At 38.1% G+C, this 24416-nt stretch overlaps 1 protein-coding gene across 1 annotated transcript; it reads left to right on the forward strand.

Annotated features, from left to right (window-relative positions):
* The first annotated feature begins 22589 nt into the window (after positions 1-22589).
* LOC123394713 (60S ribosomal protein L39) lies at positions 22590-22931 on the forward strand. The gene has a single exon (XM_045089220.1). The coding sequence runs from the start codon at positions 22637-22639 to the stop codon at positions 22790-22792; it is 156 nt and encodes a 51-aa protein (XP_044945155.1). The 5' UTR covers positions 22590-22636; the 3' UTR covers positions 22793-22931.
* The last annotated feature ends 1485 nt before the right edge of the window (positions 22932-24416 follow it).

Genomic DNA, 24416 nt, shown 5'->3' on the forward strand with positions numbered 1-24416 from the left:
ACAAAAGGTAGAAACAGACCTATAAATACAGAGAACATACTGATGGTTGCCAGAGGGGAGGGCAGTAGGGGGATGGGCAAAATGGCTGAAGGAGAGTGGGAACACAGGCTTCTAGTTATGGAATGAATAAGTCATGGGTATAAAAGGTGCAGCATAGGGAATATAATCAATGGTATTGTAATAGTGCTGCAGGGTGACAGATGGTAGTTATACTTGTGGTGAGCATAACATGACTATAAAGTTATTAAATCACTATGTTGTAAACCTGAAACTAATATAATACCATGTGTCAACTCTACTAAAATAGAGATAGATAGGTAGATATAGATGAACAGAAAAGTAACCTGTAGTTGATAATAGTAATACTCTGAATTTTAATAAAAAGATTCCCTGGAAAATATGATACCTCATTCAGAAAACAGTGGTAATATTAATGGTTCTCTATGTTAATCCAAACAGAATGGAACATTAGCAGTAGAATCTTTAAATACTCAGCTTAGGGTGACAGTGAAATAAGAACACATTCTGATATGGATTTCAATATCGTTCTGGAATTTAAATATCAATCTCAGGCATTAATGATTTAGAATGGTTTCACTGGGCATAAATCAAGATGGACATGCCTGGTGACAAGAGGGTTAAGGATTTGACACAGATGTTAATGAAATTTGTGGAAATGGGCTTGAGTGATTCATGCCAGATACTGTATTGGTTTTTGGGGTGGCTGGTTCTTAGGGTCAAGAAATGCATTATTGGTTTCCAAAACTGACAAGCACAGTGCAGAACAGCTGCATCACAAGATGAAATATGATCTGAATGTTTTTTGCAGCATTATAAGGAAGTGAATTGTTAACTTGTAAAACAGTTAGAAATTATTATTGCCCTTTTTGACAAACTCGAGTTTATTTATGCAGACCTCTCCAACTTCTTCTACATTCCTCCAAAGAATTGCCTAAGAATAGTGGTCTTTTAGGACCATATAGGCTAAGAATTGTAGTGATAATTGATCTATTTCTATGCAAATCAATTATTCTTATGTTAATGCTTTTACTATGATGCATCCTTTTTGTATAGCTTCACTTCCTAATATATTAATCTTTTGCTGGTTTGTGTTTTGTAGGATTCAAGTTAGTTCATCCCACCAAATCACCTAGCTAACAGTCTCTTAAGACTCTAATGAAAGAATCTGTTGGTTTCTGGTATAAATCAATATACAATAAATGCCATTGATGCACAGCTGGGATGACAGTTCTAATATCATGATTGCAAAAATTTACTTTTATAATGCCTAGGTTTTCACAGCATGGATGTTCTCAATCTCCTATGAAACCTGGAAAGCTATAATTAATGGATGCTGCCTTTAGAGCTCCCATGCCTTAGATTATTTTTTTAACTTAAATAATGTAAGAAGAAATAAAAATAAAAATTAAAATTAAAATATATTTCAAATCACATCAGTAACACATGGTTACTGAATGAAATTCAAAAGCTATATAAGTCAGTAAGTCATTTTACACTGGTATTTTGAAATTCTGATTTGTTTTATCTTTATCTATAGAACTTATCATTTTTAACATATTGTACTAATGTCTATGCAAATCTTAGCCAAAAATTGTGTATTGGTAAAAACAAGACAACAATCTTCAAAAAAAAAAAAAAAAAAAACCCTGAAGACTCCATCAAAAAACTACTAGAACTAATAAATGAATTCAGTAAAGTTGCAGAATACAAAATTAATATACAGAAATACAGTGCATTACTATTACTATAAACTATCAGAAAGAGAACTTAAAAAAACAATTCCATTTACAATTGCTTCAAGAAGAATAAAATGCCTAGGAATAAATTTAATTAAGGAAGTGAAAGACCTATACTCTGAAATCTATAAGATATTCATGAAAATAATTGAAAATGACCCAATAAATGGAAAGATATACTGTGCTCATGGGTTGGAAGAATTAATATTGTTAAAATGCCCAAACTACTCAAAGCAATCTACACATTCAGTGCAGTCACTTTCAAAATGTCAATGGCATTTTTCATGGAATTGGAACAAATAATCTTATAATTTATATGGAATCACAAAAGATTACAAATGGCCAAAGCAATCTTGAGAAAGAAGAACAAAACTGAAGGGATCATGATCCTGTCAGTGGCATGTCCCATCCCCACTGCAAACCAGTCCCCGCCCAACCCTTGGTCCCCTTCCCCAGCTTGGTTCTTGAGTTCATCCAAGAAAGAATTCAGAGACAAACTCGCAAGTAAGCAAGAGTTTAATAGCAGTAAAAGCAAAGGTCCACTCTCAAGATGGGATCATAGGCAGACACAGAGACACTCCAGAGATGGCCTGGAGGAGGATGTTCCAGAGTGGTCTTTCCATTTTATGCTTGCAAGGGTTATGGATCATACCTAGGGTGGTCTCTTTTTTAAAGATTTTATTCATCTATTTGACAGAGAAAGAGATAGCAAGAGAGGGAACACAAGCATGGGGAGTAGAAGAGGGAGAAGCAGACTCTCCGCTGAGCAGGGACCCTGATGTGGGCTCTATCCCAGGAAACTGGGATCATGACCTGAGCCGAAGGCAGACACTTAATGACTCAGCCACCTGGGTTCCCCTGAGCTGATTATTTTTGTGAAAAAGTAGACACAGTAGAATCTCTAAAAACAATAAAATTGACTGTTTTGTAAGAGACCTTTACACAAAGGAAGTCTCCATTTATGAAAGTGTCTCCCTTTGTACCAGGAAGAAAAGGATGACTCTGTATCTCCAGCAACTCATTATTTGAAAAGGAATAGCCTTAAATCTGCATTTTAATTTTTTTTTTAACTCTGCTTTGCCTAAAAACCTCCCATAACTGCTTTCCCAACCATCTGTTGAAAGACCCGTGGATCCCCTTACCCAAGAATCCAACACTGCCACTGGATGCAATCAGCAAGAGGTTCTTTATTGTTACGCAGGCGCCTGCGGGTGGTCAGCAGCTCCTGCTAGCTGAGCACACCCGGCTGGGGTGGTGCCGGGTTTTTATAGACAGGTACAAACAAGTTTTGGGTGGGGCGCAACTGATTGGTTGACAGTTAGAACTTTTGAAAAAGGCATACGTGGAGTTTGCTGATTGGCTTTGGGGACCCGCGCGCGCGCGCGCGCACGCGCGGAAGAGAGAGGCGGGAAGGGAGAACAAGCTGATTGGTTCTGAGGGCCCGCGCGCGGGAGGAGAGAGGCAGGGAGGGGGAACAAGAAGGGGGAAGGTAGGAATGCCATCATGGTGTCTTCTATTATTTCTATAAGCCAAGCAGTTACAGAAGGGCAAAAGAGCAATTAATAAGCAATTAATAACCTAATTTACGCCTAAAAGCCAGCGGTCCACAGAAAAGCAAACAAGTGGTTAGTTATCCTATCTGTCTACTAAGGGAGGGGTCTTTCTAGGGGAGGGGTCTTTCACTGTCTTTTGTTTTTAACTGGAGGTGGTATTTAAGGTGGTGGCTCAGGCCATTTTGGGAGTTGCCTGTTTTACCTATGTACTCTTATAGTGTACTACTGGTATATATGTTATTAAATTTCTATTTGTGTTAATCTGTCTTTTATTCCAGGGGATCTCCCCCAAGAACAATGAAAGGTAGAAGGAAAATTATTTTTCCTCCTATATGCTATATCTAAAATATTACAGAAAACATGTAAAATCTCCTTATTCATCACTTCATTCATTACCAGAGGAATGTGAACAGTCAATTTTCAAATGTCTATGCCTTTTGGGACATAGAGCCCCCATAGAGCCCCTGTAGAGCCACCTGGGTGGCTCAGTTGGTTAAGCATCTGACTCTTGGTTTCAGCTCAGGTCATGATCTCAGTGTTGTGAGATCAAGCCCTGCATCAGGTTCTGTGCCCAGCGTGGAGCTGCTTCAGATTCTCTGACTACCTCTCCCTCTGCCCCTCTCCCTCCCCCTGTTCTCTAAACAAACAAACGAATGAATAAATAAATAAATCCTTTTTTTTTTTTAAGTCTAGTCCTTTCTCCGTCATTAGTGAAAATAAAAGACTTTTATCCTTGTCTTCACAAATTATTTTAGGGATGGAATTTTGAATACTTACATTAAATTTCCTTGATAAATGGCATTTCCAGTACCATATGAAATACTGTGATGTCATATTAACAATCTGTCCAGTACCATAAAATTATTTTGTTGTGTATATCTTTCCAATTCTAACTAAGTTTATATGCCTATGTGTATTATTGGAAAACAGACCTTGTTTTCAAAAAGCAGTCCAGTTGGGGCACCTGGGTGGCTCAGTGGGTTAAGCCTCTGCCTTTGGCTCAGGTCATGATCTCAGGGTCCTGGAATCAAACTCCGCATTGTGCTCTCTGCTCAGAAGGGAGCCTGCTTCTCCCCCACCCCACCTCTGTTAAATAAATAAATAAATAAATAAATAAACAAATAAAGCGGTTCTGTTGAAAATGGCTATAATTCATAGAAACTGAGGGGATGTAGCAGGGTGTCGTGGTATGGTTTCTAGGAGCAAGTCTCTCTGGTCTTAATACAATTACCTACCTAAACCTTACTTTTCAACTCAGGTAGACCAAAAGTTACATGTTGGCAGAATTGGCTATGGCTATGAAGGGTTAAAGAAAGAGTTTACTGCTAACACTGCTTTAGATTAATGATCTACAGCTCTATTTGTAGAGCTGAATAAAGTGAAAAACAGGAGAAAAAGAAGAAAAGATGGTGGGTCAGCCCTTTGAAATTGCTACTCATTGTAAAAGAGTACTACCAGCATAACCATCTAAAACAAGTGCTTTTTACTCTCCATCTAGTTTTAAGTAAAGACTTAAAATCAATGGAATGAGTTTGAGTGACTTGTACTTGCTTCAGAGAAAGCTATTACAGAAAACAAATTTCATTCAGCAAGCTTTCTAATGCACTTGTACTATTTATACCTATTCATATTTCTTCCTTTAATAACTGGTAACAAGATTATTTGTATCTAACCTTATTGACACAAATGATTTAATTATTTTGTTTATATAAATACCTAATGTTTATTATAGCTAGTATATTTTTGTTGATTAGGTCAATCTATGGGACAAGCAAATTTTAATACTGGTGCTGTACTTTATATATTTATGACAATAAAGCTTGTCAGGAACAAGAATTCCTGTCCCCTTCAAAGAGGACTATCTGGACTAAGAATCAAATTGACTTGAGGCAGATTAAGAGGAGAAAATCAAATTTAATACCATTCATATGTATAGGGATTCCCCACAAACATGGAAATTCCTAAGACAGTCAGGCAAAATGATGTATATATGTCATCCTCAACTAAGAAGAAGGTAGGGGTCTGGGACATCAGAGGAAAGGAATGCAATTCACAAGGCAATAAGAAGAGCAGATATATGGAAATTAGATGTTTGCCCTGCCATAAGATGGGTCACTCAGATAAAATATATCTTTGCTAATAAAGCTTATTCTGGGAAAGACCTCCAATTTAGATTCTTCTATGTAGTTAAGGGAGGGGCAAAAGTTTGTCTTGTGTTGGTAGGGTCTTGATTGCCTTTAGCTCAGAATGATCTTCAGGCCAAAGTAGCCCATCTTGGGATAGCCTGCTCTTGACCCCTACAAGCTCATCCATTATGTTGGTACACATGTGAATGTCTCTATCACGTGTGAGGACATCAAAAGTTTGTTTTTTAATCATCAATAAACTTCTAAAGCTTCAAGTTATTGATTGATTGATTGATTGATTGATTTCTAACTAATCAAAGATATGAGGTTTCCTATCATCATATAACTGTTACTCATTGTGTTTCAATATTCTTAAGAAAGGGGAACAGGACTAGAGTTACAACTACTCTTCTGGGCATTGCAATAACACAGACTATGTGTTATCTCTAGTCCAAAATATCACTGTATTTATGAATATGAATATTTCTAGACTAAATGTTATTGAATTAATTTTGTGTACTAAAATGGTTTTTAAGTTTGATGTAAGTTTGCCTAAATCCCTGCAAGTGAGTATCTTCCAATGATTTTATTACATAGCAAGATAATATCTTAGAACTGTCTCCATACTATGTGAAAGTCCATAAATATTCAACATGTATAGAAACATATGTCCACTTATCAAAACGATAAATTTGTATAAATTATTTTCACATAAATCATTTCACTTGTTGGATAACCAATAATCTGGTAAGAGAAACAGAGAATTCAATTTCTAAAAAGCATTTCAGGAATTACAAAGTTTCTATTAGGAACTACTGTCACAATTTTGTTTTAAAGAATTTTTATTTATTTATTTGACAGAGAGAGATATCACAAGTAGGCAGAGAGGCAGGTGGAAAGAGGGGGAAGCAGGCTCCCTGCTGAGCAGAGAGCCTGAATCGGGGATTCCTCTCAGGATCCTGAGACCATGACCTGAGCTGAAGGCAGAGGCTTGACCTGCTGAGTCACCCAGGTGCCCCTACTGTCACAATTTCACAATTTTAAATCATTACCCTTGAGGGATGCCTGGGTGGCTCAGTTGGTTAAACATCTGATTCTTGATTTCAGTTCAGGTCATGATCTCAGGATTATGGGATTGAGCCCCCTGCTGGACTCTGTGTTCAGCATGGAGTCTGCTTGAGATTCTCTCTCTCCCTCTCCCTCCAATCTTCCCACCTTGTGCTATAAATAGATAAATAAATAAATAAATAAAATTTTTAAAAAATAATTACCTATAATACCTACCAATATATATTTTCTTTAGAGAGAGTATACCTATAGAAAAAAAAATCTGTAATCTATTGCTAAGCACAGTTTAAAATACTGTTTCTAGGAATGAACTATGACAAAATTGAAAAGAACCATTCCCTAAATCTACTTAAGTTCAGTCAAAATCCCATACATATATGTGTGTGTATGTGTGTACACTTAAATTTATAAATGTTTTGGTTTAATGAATATATCTATAAATAACTCTGATTACAAAAATATACAAGTACAAAACATAAATATCCAGAAAGGTATGCAGAATAATAAATTACAAAATAGTAAATAGCACCACTAACAACTAAAGAAGAAAACTTTTGTAAATGACCAATTACTCTGGTAATGCAGTTAGCCTTATAATGTCTAATAAAGCTGAGTCAAAAAGTTATTTGTAAACCGTAGGAACCATTAGCTGTTCTTCTGTTTACATCTTTAATGCTTAATTCCAGAGAATTCTGAGCAGAGGCAATAGTCATTAAATATATTATGTGAATCAACATCCGCAACCTGCTGATAACCAAAAACTAAAACTCCCACAGTGATGGCATGAACTCATATAAAACAGCAAGTTCATTTTCATTAAACCATTCTTTAGAAATATGTAATGTACTTATTTTAGAAGATAGCTATGAACTAGCTAAAACACAGACTAGGTAATTTTTGTAGGTTATTTTCATTTTATTTCTTAGAAGATTTCAGGTTGTTTTTAATGAGCATAAAGAAAGAAGGGGTAGATATGTTCTGAAATACTGGAACCAATTTATTGTAATTCAGAGATTTTTATAAACAGTAACAGAAACTAAGGTCAAAGCTGGTCATGCAAGTAATTAAAGGAGGCCATTGATACTGTGTAAAGATGGAATTACCTCTGATGGAATCCCTTTTTTTTTTTTTAAGATTTTATTTATTTATTTGATAGAGAGAAATCACAAGTAGATGGAGAGGCAGACAGAGAGAGAGAGGGGAAGCAGGCTCCCTGCTGAGCAGAGAGCCCGATGTGGGACTCGACCCCAGGACCCTGAGATCATGACCTGAGCCGAAGGCAGCGGCTTAACCCACTGAGCCACCCAGGTGCCCCTGGAATCCCTTTTTAAAATGTATTTCCTTGGGGCGCCTGGGTGGCTCAGTGGGTTAAGCCTCTGCCTTCAGCTCAGGTCATGATCTTGGGGTCCTGGGATCGAGTCCCACATGGGGCTCTCTGCTCAGTGGGGAGCCTGCTTCCTCCTCTTTCTCTGCCTGCCTCTCTGCCTACTTGTGATCTCTCTCTCTCTCTCTGTCAAGTAAATAAATAGAATCTTTAAAGAAAAAAAAATGTATTTCCTTAATCATCTGGTCAAATCACCATGAAATGTATGTTCTCGTTGGCTAGAGCAATGCTAAAAAAAAGAAATTTGTTGGATTATAAATTATTAGCTTGAAGGTTAAATATTGATTCCTAAGCAAGGGAACAACTAAGCCATGATGAAATGACCACAGAGGTATGGAAAACCAGAACGTGGTCTGGCCTTACTTTCACACACATTATGGTTGCCGAGGGTGGGGTCAGCTGGGAACCGTTGATGATAGAGCAATGAATCAGAAAGCAAGGAAAAAAGTAAATTAACCAGGAACTATGATGTACCAAGTACAGCATAAGACAGGCTTTGCTTATTTAATACTTCAAAGTTACATGCTCTCTTTCAGAATATTCCCATTGTATGTAAGTCCAACTATAGGAAAATAGACAACATTTATTTGTATTAGATTGTTTTGTACATTTTAAATAAGATGTCAGTGAAATCTCTCCAAAATATTTCTACTCAATATCAATCACAGTCTTGCAATGGTAAAATTACTCACAGGTTTCCATAATTTATAAATATGAATCCCTAACTCTAGGCTGAGGAAGGAAATAGGAGAGACAGCAGAAACATAAGCAGTTGAGGCTCTGTATGTCCTTATGCACAACAAACAGAAAAATAATTTGCCGAATACATATTTTTAAACATGATCTTACAAATGTCAGTGTCTGCTCTAATAGTTAATACAGTGAACATTTATTTTGAAGTGTTGATTTAGAGTCATATATTTTCTCAAACAAGAGAGAGGAAAACAAAGGTACTTTTAAAAATCTTTATTCTTTTTTTTTTCTTTTCAGTGTTCGAGAATTCATTGTTTATGCACCACACCCAGTGCCCCATGCAATACCCACCATAATACCCACCACCAGGCTCACCCAACCTCCCACCTAAAAACAGTTAGTCTTATTTTTTTAAGAGTTTATTTATTTATTTGACAGAGAGAGACAAAGCGAGAGAGGGAACACAAGCAGGGGGAGTCAGAGAGGGAGAAGTAGGCCTCCCACAAGCAAGGAGCCTGATGCAGGGCGCCATCCCAGGACTCTGGGATCATGACCAAGCCAAAAGAAGACGTTTAATGACTGAGCCACCCAGGTGCCGCCAAAGCTACTCTTAACATAAGAGGTCTAGTAAATGGTTTGGGGTTAAAAACTCTCACAGATCTTGAAAAACATGGAGCCACTTCTCTTTAGTTTAAATATAACCTAAAATAGAGCACAGTAGGATTCCACTAGTTTGTGGAAGACTGAGATAAAGACCATTTAGAATACAATAAAGACAGGTATAGTTACAAACAGTAGAGTTCTGAACTACTTTTTGCATTTTAGTAGGGAGAAAGGAATTCAACTTCCTTTCATTGATACTTATATCTGTAGACCTATCTAGTAGTGGGAAAGCAGTTATGTCCAGCAAAGCACTGGAAAAGGTCAGATTCCAATACCTATAAATACCCTTGTGCTGGCTCCAAAATGTAGCTGGAGACTAATCCTCACAGTTACAGGAAATATGTTTTTAAGATTGTGGAGCTAACATTTGCTGTAGAAATTAGATATTAGAAGATAAATCCCTTAAAATATAACAAACCTTGAGGTATACCATTATCACTGTAGTTCTGTATCTCCTTACAGTATTAGTTGGTTTATTTGCCATCATTCTTGTTTGTTTATTTATTTACAGATCTTTCTACTACTGCCCTTTCCCCTTTCATAGTCAACTTGCAGGTAAGTATCTTATCTCTTCCATCTGGTTGGAAGCCCCTTAAAGTCAAAGACCAGTACATAACACATGAAAGATATTTAAAACTTTTAAATGCATATGTGGCTCAAAGATAGATAGATGGATGGAAAGAGTCTGACACCATCATTCAAGATAAATTTGAACTACCAGAAAAGCTTACTTTGTAACTATCAGTAGGGACCCCAAAATTATAATATTCAACCCCCAGTTGTTACAAATTGACAACATAAAGCAGATGTTCCAAGGTATAAGAGATATATTAGGGATCAATTTCTGTATAAGGAATGAAAAGGAAGCAGATTTGGGCAGAGTAAGAAGTAAAATAGCAGGAAACCTGAGTGGATCAATCAGTTTCATGATCCCAGGTTCCTGGGGTCAAGACTCATGTTGGACTCCCAGCTCAGCAGGAATCTGCTTCTCCCCCCTCACTTTATGTCCACACTCACTCTTTCTCTCTCAAATAAATGAATAAAATCTTTTTTAAAAAAGTAAATTAGCTCTACAGGCCCCATGAGACCTTGGTCTACATGACAAGGAAATCTGAATTGCCCTTCAGAATTTTTGGCATTAGTCTAGAATGTCTGAGCCACTAACCCTGACTCAGTCAGAGGATGCAGGTTTGCCTGGTGTGCACTGTAGGGGCAGGTTGCTGAGATAGACACTGTAGGAGTTGACACATAGAAGCAGTCACTTGACCAGTTATGACATGTTTGAGCAGTATGTTCTAACTCAAAGGGGCTTGAGGAGGTACAATTCCATGTCTTCCACACTAATCAACACATTTTTATCTTGATTTGCAAATCAGGAAAATCTAACGGTGAGATGGCTATCTATTATCGTGTCGAGGAAGAAGAATTTCTTCTGCCCTTTAAGATCCCTCTAGCTGGACTAAGAACCAAATTGACATGAGACAGATTAACAGGAGAAAATAAAATTTAATAGTGGGCATATGGGGAATTCCCATGGACATGGAAATTCCAAAGACAGCGAGGCAACATGATGCTTCTATGTGCCAAGGAGAGAGGTAGGGGTAGGGGTCTGGAACATAGTCAAATAGCCTCCTGTTTAGCTCTTACTTTTTCAGTCAACCCTTCTGTATATGTCACATATTACTCAGCTATTATAGCAAGTATTATTTTGATACCTAGTGACTGACATGATCCAGTATGGTATTTAAAATTATGGTTTTATTAAATGGGAAGAAAAGAATGCAAATATATAATACTTCCATTTTGAAGAGAAAGGTATGAATAAGTCCTCCAACTTCCTTTAAAATGATATTCATCTTTAAATAAAATCTAACCATTAATTAAGCAATGAATTTTAAGTAGTCTGCTGAAATTCTAAATCACTTTTATTAAAGTAGTTTATATAGTGCTTTTGTTGGGGAGCAAGAATTCCTCTCCCCTCAAAGGTCCTTCCAGCTGGACTAAGAATCAAATTGATATGAAGCAGATTAACAGGAGAAATCAAATTTAATATGATATGTATGTACAAGGAATCCACACAGATAAAGAAATTGCAAAGACAATCAGGCAAAATGAGCTATATATGTCATCCTGAACTAAAGAGAAGAGGGTCGGGGTCTGGGACTTCAGAGGCAAGGAATGCAGTTCACAGGGCAATAAGAAGAGCAGATGTTTGGTAATTAGATGTTTGCCTGGCCATACACATGGGTCACTCAGATAAATTTTATCTCTGCTAATAAAGTTTATTCTGGGAAAGACCCCAATTTAGTTTCTTCTATGTAGTTAAGGGAGGGGCAAAAGTTTGTCTTGTGTTGTAGGGTCTCAATCGCCTTTAGCTCAGAATGACCTTCAGGCCAAAGTGCCTCATCTTGGGGCAACCTGTCCTTGACCCCTACAGTTTCTATTCAATTGGAATACTGAAAATGTTCTGTCTACAGGTAAAGGTGAAACAAACATAAATACTGTTTTAAAATAAAATGAAAGCTATTAAGATAGGTCAACATATTTAATAAAAGCAATTGAAAGAAGAATGGAAAAGTACATTTAGTTTTATATTGAATAAAATTTTGTAAATAGAACAAAATATTTCCCTTAGTTGTATCATATTCTACCTTTATTTTTAACTTGAGGGAAATAAATGAATTTTTATTTCTTTTTACCCCTTAATAAGCATAAAAGTGTAAGGATGAGAGTAAAAATAATTTTCTATCTGCTCTTTTTATGTTCTTGACTGATACACACTTTAATAAAAGATAGCTTAACAGGAGAAAAAAAATTGAAGTTTAACGACATGTGTACCTCCTGTATACATGGGAAAGACCAAGGAAAACTGAATAATTCTCCCAAAATGGCCCAAACCATCACCTTAAATATGTCCAGCCAAAGACGGAAGAAGATGCTGGGTGAAGTAGTGGTTGGGATCCAGTTGTGGAGGATTATCAGAAAAAGCAGACAAACCAGGGTAAGATTTTTGACAGATGCAAGTTGGTGCCTTCTCCACTGATAAAATTCTGTGATTTAGACTCTTATCTTCCTGGTAGAGAGTGGGAAACACAATTACAATCTGAGATTTCCTTTGTAAATGTAAATATCCCTATGAAAAGTTAGCTTTTCCTTGGTTTTCAGAACTTCTACTCTGTCTTCTGTTTCTCAAAATAATCAGCTCAAAATGATCCTTATGCCAAAGAAGGACATTTAGGGGTGGCATATTCTACTACCCTTCAAATTTAAAAGACAAATAATGGAAATCTGATGGGCTCAAAGAGCATATGAAAGAGGTGGCAACCCTTTTTCTCTTCATAAGTAAGCCTAACTATGAAGAGTAACAAGTTTTTATACCACAACTTTAAGTAGAGAAAACAGTCTGAAAATAGCAGTTAATATGCTTATTCTGGTATGGACTATAAACTGTTAAAGGACTAAGGCAAATGCTTTAAATCAAAGACGATACCAGTATATATGTTCTCAAAAAGAGGAAAAAAAAAAAAAAAACCTCGTTTTTCCCGGCTCCTTCCTATTGGTCCTTTTCTCTGGCTTGCTTAAAGAACCTAATTATCAATGTTCTGACATTGATTACAAGGAAAATCACTGTCTGACATTCATTACAATGAAAATTATGTATCTTTATGTTGCAAGGTTTCTCAGCTTGAGACTTTTGAAAGCTATATGCACCATGGTTGTTTGGCTTGCCAAACATCAGGGCTATTTACATGAGAACTAAGAAGTTCTGAGAGAAGATTTCCAAGGACAGTTAGAGTCTAGCTACAGAAATGGAATTCAAGAGCGGTAGTTCATAGTCAGAAGGAGTGGACATTTGGATAGAACTCAGTGTGAATCACATATACTAACCTAAGCCCAGAATTCTAATCCGTGTGGGAATCCAATGAAGGGGCAAGAGAGAGGGATTGAAAAGTAAAGCTCATCTCACTTAAACTCCTGAAAGCCCCAACAGTATAAGCAGCCTTGCTCAGTGGCCAGTATAAAGGTCAAGCCCAGCTGGGGATAAATTATATCTTCCCTCATCTAAGGTAATATTAATGGCAAGCATTGAATCTACAAGACAAAGGAAATGGAAAGGGATATCAAAGCCCTGATCATTGTAACCAAACCAAACCAGAGTTTGTCTTCCTGATGTGTAATAAGCCAATAAAAAACTGACACTGAGCATTTGTACTGAAGAAAAATGGGCCATTCACAGCTATGGTACCACCCTGGAGAACAGGGAGCTAATGCTCAGAAGTCTCAAATTCCCCAGTGGCTTGGAAGTGAGGGTTGTTTTTTTTTGTTTGTTTTTTGGTTTTTTTAAGATTTATTTATTTGAGAGAGAGAGAGCATGCATGAGTGGGGGAAGGAGCAGAGGGAGAAAATCTTTAAGCAGACTTCCCGCTGAGTTTGTTCCCCTGCCAAGGGACTTGACCCCACGATCCATGAGATCATGACTTGAGGCAAAACTACGAGTTGGACACTAAACTGACTGAGTCACCCAGGTGCCCCCAAGTGAGGCATTTTAAGGGCAAAATTGAGGGCATGGATATCCTAAGAAGTTGGGCACTATTGATTGGAGGACCATGAGGTCGTGTTAGTAACTTAATTTCTGGTGCTGCTTTGTCTGGACTCCCAGAGATCTATTTCATCTCAAGAGACTTGGAATCTGAAGAAAAATATCTTTATTCTTTATATTAAATATTTCATTAAGTACATCTGGTGACTTTAGGGTAGTGCTGATTAATGACTTACACGCTAGTGGGGTTGCATTCTTCTCTGTTCCTTTAAGTGATAAGCAAGCATTCCTATCTCTTGAGCCTAGGCCTTTGTGTTCCCCAGCTGGTCCAGCCATGCCTGGGGATGATATGAATTGACCTGATGGAGGGTGACTTCATCATGGGTGGGACAGGAGGTTCACATCACAGCCAGATTACAAGAATAAAAAATGGCAGAACAGAAGTGTAATTAGTCATCAGTGCATGCCAGAAGAAAATGACAGATACTATGAAGAAAGACCAAAGAACAGGGGTAAGACCCCACTGAGTATAATGGAAGGAATTTTAAGTCAAGTAGAAATGTACAGTCTTGGATTATAAGAGAAAAGGAGAACGTAAACAAGCTCTTTTCTATGTTATTTATTATACTGTTTTTACTACCCTTACTTCTTGTGACCTGAAGGTGAAAAAACAAAGTTATAATATTACTAGAATCATGATTGGAATATAAAGTTGGATACCATATTAAGGGGATGAGGATGGATAGGATTTAAGGAAACTAGAAAATCAAATTTTAATTTTAAAAAACAAAATGGTACTGGAAAGGTTATTAAGTAGAGAACTAGTCTAGTCTAAAAGTTTTGATTCTGTTTCCCAAAACAAACAACTGGAACAATTTTGATCCCCCTGAAGTATACACAGACACAAATATTTCCGATTTCTGTACTTTTTGATTTTTTTCTGTAATTTAAAATAAAATATTTTATTTATTTATTTGTCAGAGAAAGAGAGAGAGAGAGCAAGCACACTAGCAAGAAGAGAAGCAGGCAGAGGGAGAAGCAGTGTCCCCACCAAGCAAGGAGCCCAATGCAGGACTTGATCCCAGGACCCTGGGACCTTGACCTGAGCCAAAAGCAGATGCTTAACCTACTGAGCCACACAGACATGCCTTTTTCTGCACTTTTAAAAGGTATCTTAGAAGGAAATCATTATAGGGCATCTGGGCAGTTCAGTCAGCTGAGCATCCAACTCTTGGTTGCCAGTTGGGTCATGATCTCAGGGTCATGGGATCAGTCCTACATTGGGCTCTGTACTGAGCATGGAGCCTGCTTTGGATTCTCTCTCTCTCCCTCTGCCCCTCACCCACCCCAGCTCACAATGCACTCTCTCTCCCCAAGAAGAAGAAGAAGAAGAAGAAGAAGAAGAAGAATGACATAAATTTTTTTAAAGATTTTTATTATTTATTTATTTGACAGAGATCACAAGTAGACAGAGAGACAGGCAAAGAGAGAGAGAGGAGGAAGCAGACTCCCCACAGAGCAGAGAGCCTGATGTGGGGCTCGATCCCAGGAACCTGGGATCATGACCTGAGCCAAAGGCAGAGGCTTTAACCCACTGAGCCAACCAGGCCCCCCAATTGATATAATTTTTAATGTGAAAGATGATAGATCTATTTTTCAAAATCCTAAAGTGAGTGTAGGAATATGCTAAAAATAAAATTAATGTTGAAATTGTTAACCTATGGCAATACTACTGAGATTGGTGAGAAAAGGGGTCACATTGGTCACCCCATCATAACTGTAGGATATATTCTTGCTTGCTTTTCCATCACTGTGGTAACCAGTATGGGAGCCAAGGACAGGCTACCCCAAGATGGACTGCTTTGCCATTAAGATTATTTTAAGTTAAAAACAATGGAAACACAGCAGAATCAGGAAAAACTCTTTACCTCTTACCCTCAATATAAATTTACATTGGAAAGGAGAGCCTGTACCAAGAAGAGCTATTAACAGAAATTCCTCTTTACCTAAGAAACTTATCTGCATAACAGGGAAACCTTTGTTTTCCAAGCATCTCCTCTCACCTTCCTACTAATGATCTTCCTCCACTTTGTATCTCCAGACCCCATCCCTCTCCTTAGCTTAGAATGGCATATAAACCCCATGTTGTCTCATTAGCTTTGGAATTTACATGTCTGTGTGGATTTCCCATATATGTGAAACTAAATTTTATTGTCTCCTGTCAATCTGTCTCATGTCAATTTGATTATCAGCCCAGCCAGAATGAACTTTTTTTTAAAGATTATGTATTTATTTATTTATTTGACAGAAATAGAGATCACAAGTAGGCAGAGAGGCAGGCAGAGAGAGAGAGAAGAAAGCAGGCTCCTTGCTGAGCAGACAACCCGATGCAGGGCTTGATCCCAGGACCCTGAGACCATGACCTGAGCTGAAGGCAGAGGCTTAACTCACTGAGCCACCCAGGTGCCCCAGAATGATCTTTTTTAAAAAAAAATCTTTAAAAATATTTTATTTTCTTATTTTGAGAGAGAGAGAGAGAGCACAAGCAGAGGAAGGGGCAGAGGGAGAAGGAGGGAGCCTGATATAGGGCCCAATCCCAGGACCCTGGGACCATGACTTGATTTGGAGGCAGATGCTTAACTGACTAAGCTACCCAGGTGCTCCCCAGCTAGAAGGATCTTAAAAAGCAGAGAAGACTTTTTTCTCCCCAACACCAACATAGTTTATTATAACAGCTTCCACCAGTGCACCTGCCACCCTGTTCGCCAGCATTTTACTACAAGACTAATTTCCTGAAAACATACCATAAATCTTTCAGTCTTTAGCTCAAGTATTTACAATGACTCCCTAGTACTTACTAATCAATTATGGCAATTAAGTGGCTCAATAATTCCTAATTAAATTTATTTCCCATTTCCCAGAACCTAATATTCGTTACCACAAGTTCATTGCCAAGTTGCTTCTACCTATTCCACTTTAAGGTCTGCTTAAAACTTACCTGACTTATTTTTTCAACATTCTAAATCCTATGCAAAGTCTAAACTTTTTGGTAGGTCATTTCTGAGAAACTGAACTCTTTCTTCCCTCTATTGTTATGAGAAAATGCCACAGATAATAGCAACTAAGAATGTTGAATATTTCAAGTTATTTAGTTATACACCAGTTTATTTAAAAACAATTAGAGGAAAATGGACAAGGACTGTATCTTTTACATTTGTGGCAATCTATAGGAAATCCAATACAATACAAACTATTAGATCGAAGGGGAGTAGAATATGTTACCCAAACCCCTTTCCCCAATCAATGCTACCCCTTACGTAAACCCGTTTTTAATCCCCCCTTTATCTTAGGAAAGTTGAGTCCTTTAACAAAGATATCAAGATACATCCAAGAAGATTCAAAATAACCTTCCTCGCCTACACTGAGAATTTATAACCACTCTCCCATCTTTTTCTTCCTCCAGTGTTTCTGTGTATTTGTGTTTGTCCTGGTAGTATAGAAATCTTATACTTGGGGTTCTTTTTGATGAGGTTCTTCATTTTTAACTTTTATATATATTTTTTCTCTTGCCATATACTTTTATCAGTCTTTTTGTTTGTGTTTTTGTTTGTATACTTCATAAATCTTACCTTGGGGCCCATTTGGGCTGAGCCTTCTCTTTTATCTTCCCTTTTTTTCCTGTCGCTCTCTCTTTTTTTTCTTTTTCTTTTCTTTTTTCTCTCATTTGGGTGGGGAATCCTGATTGCTCAGAAGCGTTCCAGGGTGCATCTTGACTGCCCCAGAGTCAATACATCCAGCTACATCCGTTCAGTCATCTCTCACCAAAATGACTAGGAGGAGGAATGCCCAACAGAAGAAAAATACAGCAGATAGGCCTTCTGCAACAGAGCTAATGGCTATCAACATAGACAAAATGTCAGAAAGGGAATTCAGGCTAACAATTATCCAGGCAATAGCTAGGTTGGAGAAAACCATGGATGACCAAACAGAATTGATTAGGGCAGAACTGAAAGCCACCAGGGATGATGTTGAAAATGCTCTCAATGAGTTCCAATCTACTCTAAATTCTCTAAAAGCTAGGATAACTGAGACAGAAGATAGAATTAGTGATCTGGAGGATAAACAGATAGAGAGAAAGGATCAGGAGGAAGCCTGGAACAAACAGCTTAGAAGCCACAAAAACAGAATCAGGGAAATAAATGATGCCATGAAACGTTCCAGTGTCAGAATTATTGGAATCCCTGAAGGGGAGGAGAAAGAAAGAAGTCTAGAAGATATAATGGAACAAGTTGTCCATGAAAAATTTCCCAATCTCACGAATGGAACCAGCGTTCATATACTAAAGGCAGAATGGTTTTCCCCCAAGCTTATAGATTCTCAAAAGTCCTTGAGACACCTAATAGTAAGAATGAAGAATTATAATTGTAGGCAGACCTTCTTAAAAGCAGCTAGGACAAAGAAGCTCCTTACGTACAAAGGAAAGCCCATCAGAATAAGGTCAGACCTGTCCACAGAGACCTGGCAAGCCAGAAAAGGCTGAAAAGATATATTCAGGGCACTAAATGAGAAGAACATGCAGCCAAGAATACTTTATCCAGCAAGACTGACATTCAAAATGGATGGAGAGATAAAGAGTTTCTAAGACCAGCAAGGCTTAAAAGAGTATGCGACCACCAAACCGACACTGCAGGAAATATTAAGGGGTGTTCTATAAAAGAGAAAAAATCCTAAAAATATCATTGAACAGAAATATAGAGACAATCTACAGAAAGAAAGACCTCAAAGGTAACACCATGTCAATAAAAACATATCTATCAATAATCACTCTCAATGTGAATGGCCTAAATGCACCCATAAAACGACACAGGGTTGCAGATTGGATAAAACGACAGGACCCATCCATATGTTGTCTACAAGAGACCCATTTTGAACCTAAGGATACATCCAGACTGAAAGTGAAGGGATGGAGAAGCATCTTTCATGCCAATGGGCCTCAAAAGAAGGCCAGGGTAGTGATTCTCATATCCAACAAGTTAGATTTCAAACTAAAGACTGTAGTCAGAGATACATAAGAACACTACATAATTCTTAACGGGACTATCCACCAAGACAATCTAATAACTGTAACTATCTATGCCCCCAATATGGGAGAAGTCAATTACATAAGAAAACTATTAATCAAGATAAAGAGTCATATTGATATGAATACATTAATAGTAGGAGATCTTAACACGCCTCTCTCAGAAATGGACAGATAATCAAAGCAGAAAATCAATAAAGAAACAAGAGCATTGAATGACACATTGGACCAGATGGGCCTCATAGGTATATATAGAACATTCCACCCTAAAACAACAGAATACTCATTCTTCTCAAGTGCACATGGAACCTTCTCCAGAATAGAGCACATACTGGGTCACAAATCAGGACTCAACCAATACCAAAGGGCTGACATTATTCCCTGCATATTCTCAGATCACAGTGCTTTGAAACTGGAGCTGAATCAAAAGGAAAAGTTCAGAAGGAACTCAAACACCTGGAAGCTAAAGACCACCTTGCTTAAGAATGCTTGGATCAACCAGGAGATCAAAGAAGAAGTGAAACAATTCATGAAAACCAATGAGAATGAAGACACTTTGGTCCAAAACCTACGTGATATAGCAAAGGTGGTTCTAAGGGGGGAATATATAGCCATCCAAGCCTCCCTCAAAAAAATTGAAAAATCCAGAATACACCAGCTGTCTCTACACCTTAAAGAACTGGAGGATCAACAACAAATCAAACCAACTCCACACATAAGAAGGGAAATAATCAAGATTAGAGCAGAGATCAATGAGGTAGAAACCAGAGATACAGTACAATGTATCAATGAAACTAGAAGCTGGTTTTTTGAGAGAATCAATAAGATTGATAAACCATTGGCCACACTAATCCAAAAGAAAAGAGAGAGAGCCTGAATTAATAAAATTATGAATGAAAAGGGAGAGATTGCAACGAACACCAAGGAAATAGAAACAATCATCAGAAATTATTACCAACAATTATATGCCAATAAGCTAAGCAATCTAGATGAAATGGATGCATTCCTGGAAAACTATAAACTCCCAAAATTGAACCAGTAAGAAATTGACAACCTGAATAGACTGATATCTAGTAACGAGATTGAAGCAGTGATCAAAAACCTCCCAAGAAACGAGAGCCCAGGACCTGACGGAATCCCTGGGGAATTCTACCAAACTTTCAAAGAAGAAATAACACCTATTCTCCTGAAGCTGTTTCAAAAAATTGAAGCAGAAGGAAAACTTCCAGACTCTTTTTATGAAGCCAGCATTACCCTGATCCCCAAACCAGGAAAAGACCCTACCAAAAAGGAGAATTTCAGACCAATATCACTGATGAATATGGATGCTAAGATTCTCAACAAGATCCTAGCAAACAGGATCCAACAGCACATTAAAAAGATTATCCACCATGACCAGGTGGGATTCATCCCTAGGTTACAAGGATGGTTCAACATTGGCAAATCAATCAATGTGATAGAACAAATCAATAAAAGAAGAGAGAAGAACCGCATAGTCCTCTCAATTGATGCAGAAAAAGCATTTGACAAAATGCTTCAAAGTATATGGATAGAGGGAACATTCCTGAACTTCATAAAATCTATGAAAGACCCACAGCAAATATCATCCTCAATGGGAAAAAGCTTGCAGCCTTCCCATTGAGATCAGGAACACAACAAGGATTCCCACTTCTCACCACTCTTGTTCAGTAGTATTAGAAGTCCTAGCAACAGCAATCAGACAACAGAGAAATAAAAGGTATCCAAATTGGCAATGAAGAAGTGAAACTCTCTCTCTTCGCAGATGACATGATTCTTTATATGGAAAACCCAAAGACTCCACCCCCAAACTACTAGAACTCATACAGCAATTCAGTAACATGGCAGGATACAAAGTCAATGTACAGAAGTCAGTGGCCTTCTTATACACAAACAATGAAAATACAGAAAGGGAAATTAGAGAATCGATTCCATTGACTATAGCACCAAGAACCATAAGATACCTGGGAATAAACCTAACCAAAGAGGTAAAGGATCTGTACTCGAGGAACTACAGAGCACTCATGAAAGAAATTGAAGAAGACACAAAAAGATGGAAGACCATGCCATGCTCTTGGATCGGAAGAATAAACATCATTAAAATGTCTATACCGCCTAAAGCAATCTATACTTTTAATGCCATTCCGATCAAAATTCCACCGGTATTTTTCAAAGAGCTGGAGCAAATAATCCTAAAATTTGTATGGAATCAGAAGAGACCCCGAATTGCTAAGGAAATGTTGAAAAACAAAAATAAAACTGGCAGCATCATGTTACCTGATTTCAAGCTTTACTACAAAGCTGTGATCACCAAGACAGCATGGTACTGGCATAAAAACAGACACATAGGCCAGTGGAACAGAGTAGAGAGCCCAGATATGGACGCTCAACTCTACGGTCAAATAATCTTTGACAAAACAGGAAAAAATATACAGTGGAAAAAAGACAGTCACTTCATTAAATGGTGCTGGGAAAACTGGACAGCTATATGTACAAGAATGAAACTTGACCATTCTCTTACACCATACACAAAGATAAACTCGAAATGGATAAAAGACCTCAGTGTGAGACAGGAATCCATCAGAATCCTAGAGGAGAACATAGGCAGTAACCTCTTTGATATCAGCCACAGCAACTTCTTTCAAGATATGTCTCCAAAGGCAAAGGAAACAAAAGCGAAAATGAACTTTTGGGACTTCATCAAGATCAAAAGCTTGTGCACAGCAAAGGAAACAGTCAACAAAAGAGGCAACCCACGGAATGGCAGAAGATATTTGCAAATGACAGTACAGACAAAAGGTTGATATCCACAATCTATAAAGAACTCCTCAAACTCAACACACACAAAACAGATAATCATATCAAAAAATGGGCAGAAGATCTGAACAGACACTTCTCCAATGAAGACATACAAATGGCTATCAGACACATGAAAAAATATTCATCATCACTAGCCATCAGGGAGATTCAAATTAAAACCACATTGAGATACCACCTTACACCAGTTAGAATGGCCAAAATTAGCAAGACAGGAAACAATGTGTGTTAGAGAGGATGTGGAGAAAGGGGAACCCTCTTACACTGTTGGTGGAAATGCAAGTTAGTGCAGCCACTTTGGAGAACAGTGTGGATATTCCTCAAGAAATTAAAAATAGAGCTTCCCTATGACCCTGCAATTGCACTACTGGGTGTTTACCCCAAAGATACAGATGTAGTGAAAAGAAGGGCCATCTGTACCCCAATGTTTATAGCAGCAATGGCCACGGTTGCCAAACTGTGGAAAGAACCAAGATGCCCTTCAACAGACGAATGAATAAGGAAGATGTGGGCCATATACACTATGGAGTATTATGCCTCCATCAGAAAGAATGAATACCCAACTTTTGTATCAACATGGACGGGACTGGAAGAGATTATGTTGAGTGAAATAAGTCAAGCAGAGAGAGTCAATTATCATCTGGTTTCACTTATTTGTGGAACATAACAAATAACATGGAGGAGGACAAGGGGAGATGGAGAGGAGAAGGGATTTGAGGGAAATTGGAAGGGGAGGTGAACCATGAGAGACTATGGTCTCTGAAAACCAACCTGAGAGTCTTGAAGGGGCAAGGGATGGGAGGTTGGGGGAACAAGTTGGTGGGTGTTAGGGAGGGCACGGATTGCATGGAGTACTGGGTGTGGTGCAAAAACAATGAATACTGGCTTTCTCTTTTTCGCCGCCATCCTGCTGTGTGCTGCGCGCTGTTAATTGACCATGTCTTCTCACAAGACTTTCAGGATCAAGCGATTCCTGGCCAAGAAACAAAAGCAGAATCGTCCCATTCCCCAGTGGATTCGGATGAAAACTGGTAATAAAATCAGGTACAACTCCAAGAGGAGGCACTGGAGGAGAACCAAGCTGGGTCTCTAAGGCGTCCCACATCACGCAATGACACACCTAATTGGCACCACATATTTAATTAAGCTACTTGAGGATCATGTGTTCTATTCCATCACCCTGTAAACACCTTTCTGCCTGGCCAATAGATACCATTTATCAGCGAAAGATTTTTCTGTTACTATAGCTCTGCACCAGTGGGTTGGTTTGGTAATAAACGTGAGGCCTTTGAGCTGTAAAAAAAAAAAAAAAAAAAATGAATACTGTTACGCTGAAAAGAAAAAAAAAAGAATATGTTACCCAAAATAGGCCTCTTTGGCATAAGGATTATCATGATCTGATTATTTTTATGAAATAGATGACATAGGAGTAGCTCTGAAAACTGAAAAGTTACCCTTTTGAAGGCTACATTTACATTTTTATAAGGTAAATTGCTATTTGTAAGGTTGTCTCCCTCTGTGCACCAGGAAGAATGGGATGATTAAATCTTTAGAAACCCTTCATCAAGAGAGAAAGCATGGACTTAAATCTGCAAATCAGCCACACCCTTGGTTTCCTGGTAGCCTCTCTCTTTTTTTCTTTTTTTAAGATTTTATTTCTTTATTTGACAGACAGATCACAAGTAGGCAGAGAGGCAGGCAGAGAGAGAGGAGGAAGCAGGCTCCCCACTAAGCAGAGAGCCCAACTCGGGGCTCGATCCCAGGACCCTGAGATCATGACCTGAGCCGAAAGCAGAGGCTTTAACCCACTGAGCCACCCAGGCGCCCCTCCTGGTAACTTCTCTTAACTGTTCTTCCCCCATCCCCTGTCCTGAACTTCATTTCCCCCCAACATTTTGCTTTGTCTTTACTGAGAAATGGTTTTTAAGGTGCTAGCTTTGGTTCTTTATGCAGTTACTCTGTTTCTGTGGGTCTCTCCCTTGTATATAGGAGGGTATGTGTTATTAAACTTCTGATTGTTTTCTCCTTTCTTTTATGATTTTATCTATTTATTTGGTAGAGAGAGAGAGACAGTGAAAGAGGAACACAAACAGGGGGAGTGGGAGAGGGAGAAGCAGGCTTCCCACTGAGCAGGGAACCTGATGCAGGGCTCAATCCCAGGACTCTAGGATCATGATCTGATACAAAGGCAGGTATCTAAGGACTGAGCCACACAAGTACCCTTTGTTTTCTCCTGTTAATCTGATTTTTATCACAGGTGGTCTCAGCCAAAAACATAGAAGGATAAAGGGGAAATTATTTGTATCTCCAGACCCCTACCCCTCTCCTTAGCTTAGGATGTCATATAAACCCCATGTTGTCTCACTAGCTTTGGAATTTCCATGTCAGTGTGGATTTCCCACATATGTGAAACTAAATTTAGTTTAGTTATTTTTCTGGGCTGAAATCTTACCTGAATCTTAGCTTCTTCTCTTTTAGTCATGTTGTATCTCAAAGTTATAGTTACATCATGTTTAAAAATGGGCAGAAGAACTATTCTCATCTGAGGATGTATTGTGACACTATGCCTGACAAATAGTGAACTGTCAATAAACGTGCTGTTATTAGCCTATGGAGATACAACCAAAAGCATTAAAACAACAACAAAAACAACACCTTTAGTTCAGTAGTAGGTAAAAAGAGACTTTCACCTCATCCCAACAATTGCATGCAATACG

Source organism: Mustela putorius, unplaced genomic scaffold, assembly GCF_011764305.1.
Source record: "Mustela putorius furo isolate JIRA1106 unplaced genomic scaffold, ASM1176430v1.1 tig00003836_pilon_pilon_pilon, whole genome shotgun sequence".
Lineage (NCBI taxonomy): Eukaryota > Metazoa > Chordata > Mammalia > Carnivora > Mustelidae > Mustela > Mustela putorius.

Coding starts and splice junctions, on each gene's coding strand:
- LOC123394713 (XM_045089220.1), top strand. CDS start 22,637: ATGTCTTCTCACAAGACTTTCAGGATCAAGCGATTCCTGGCCAAGAAA.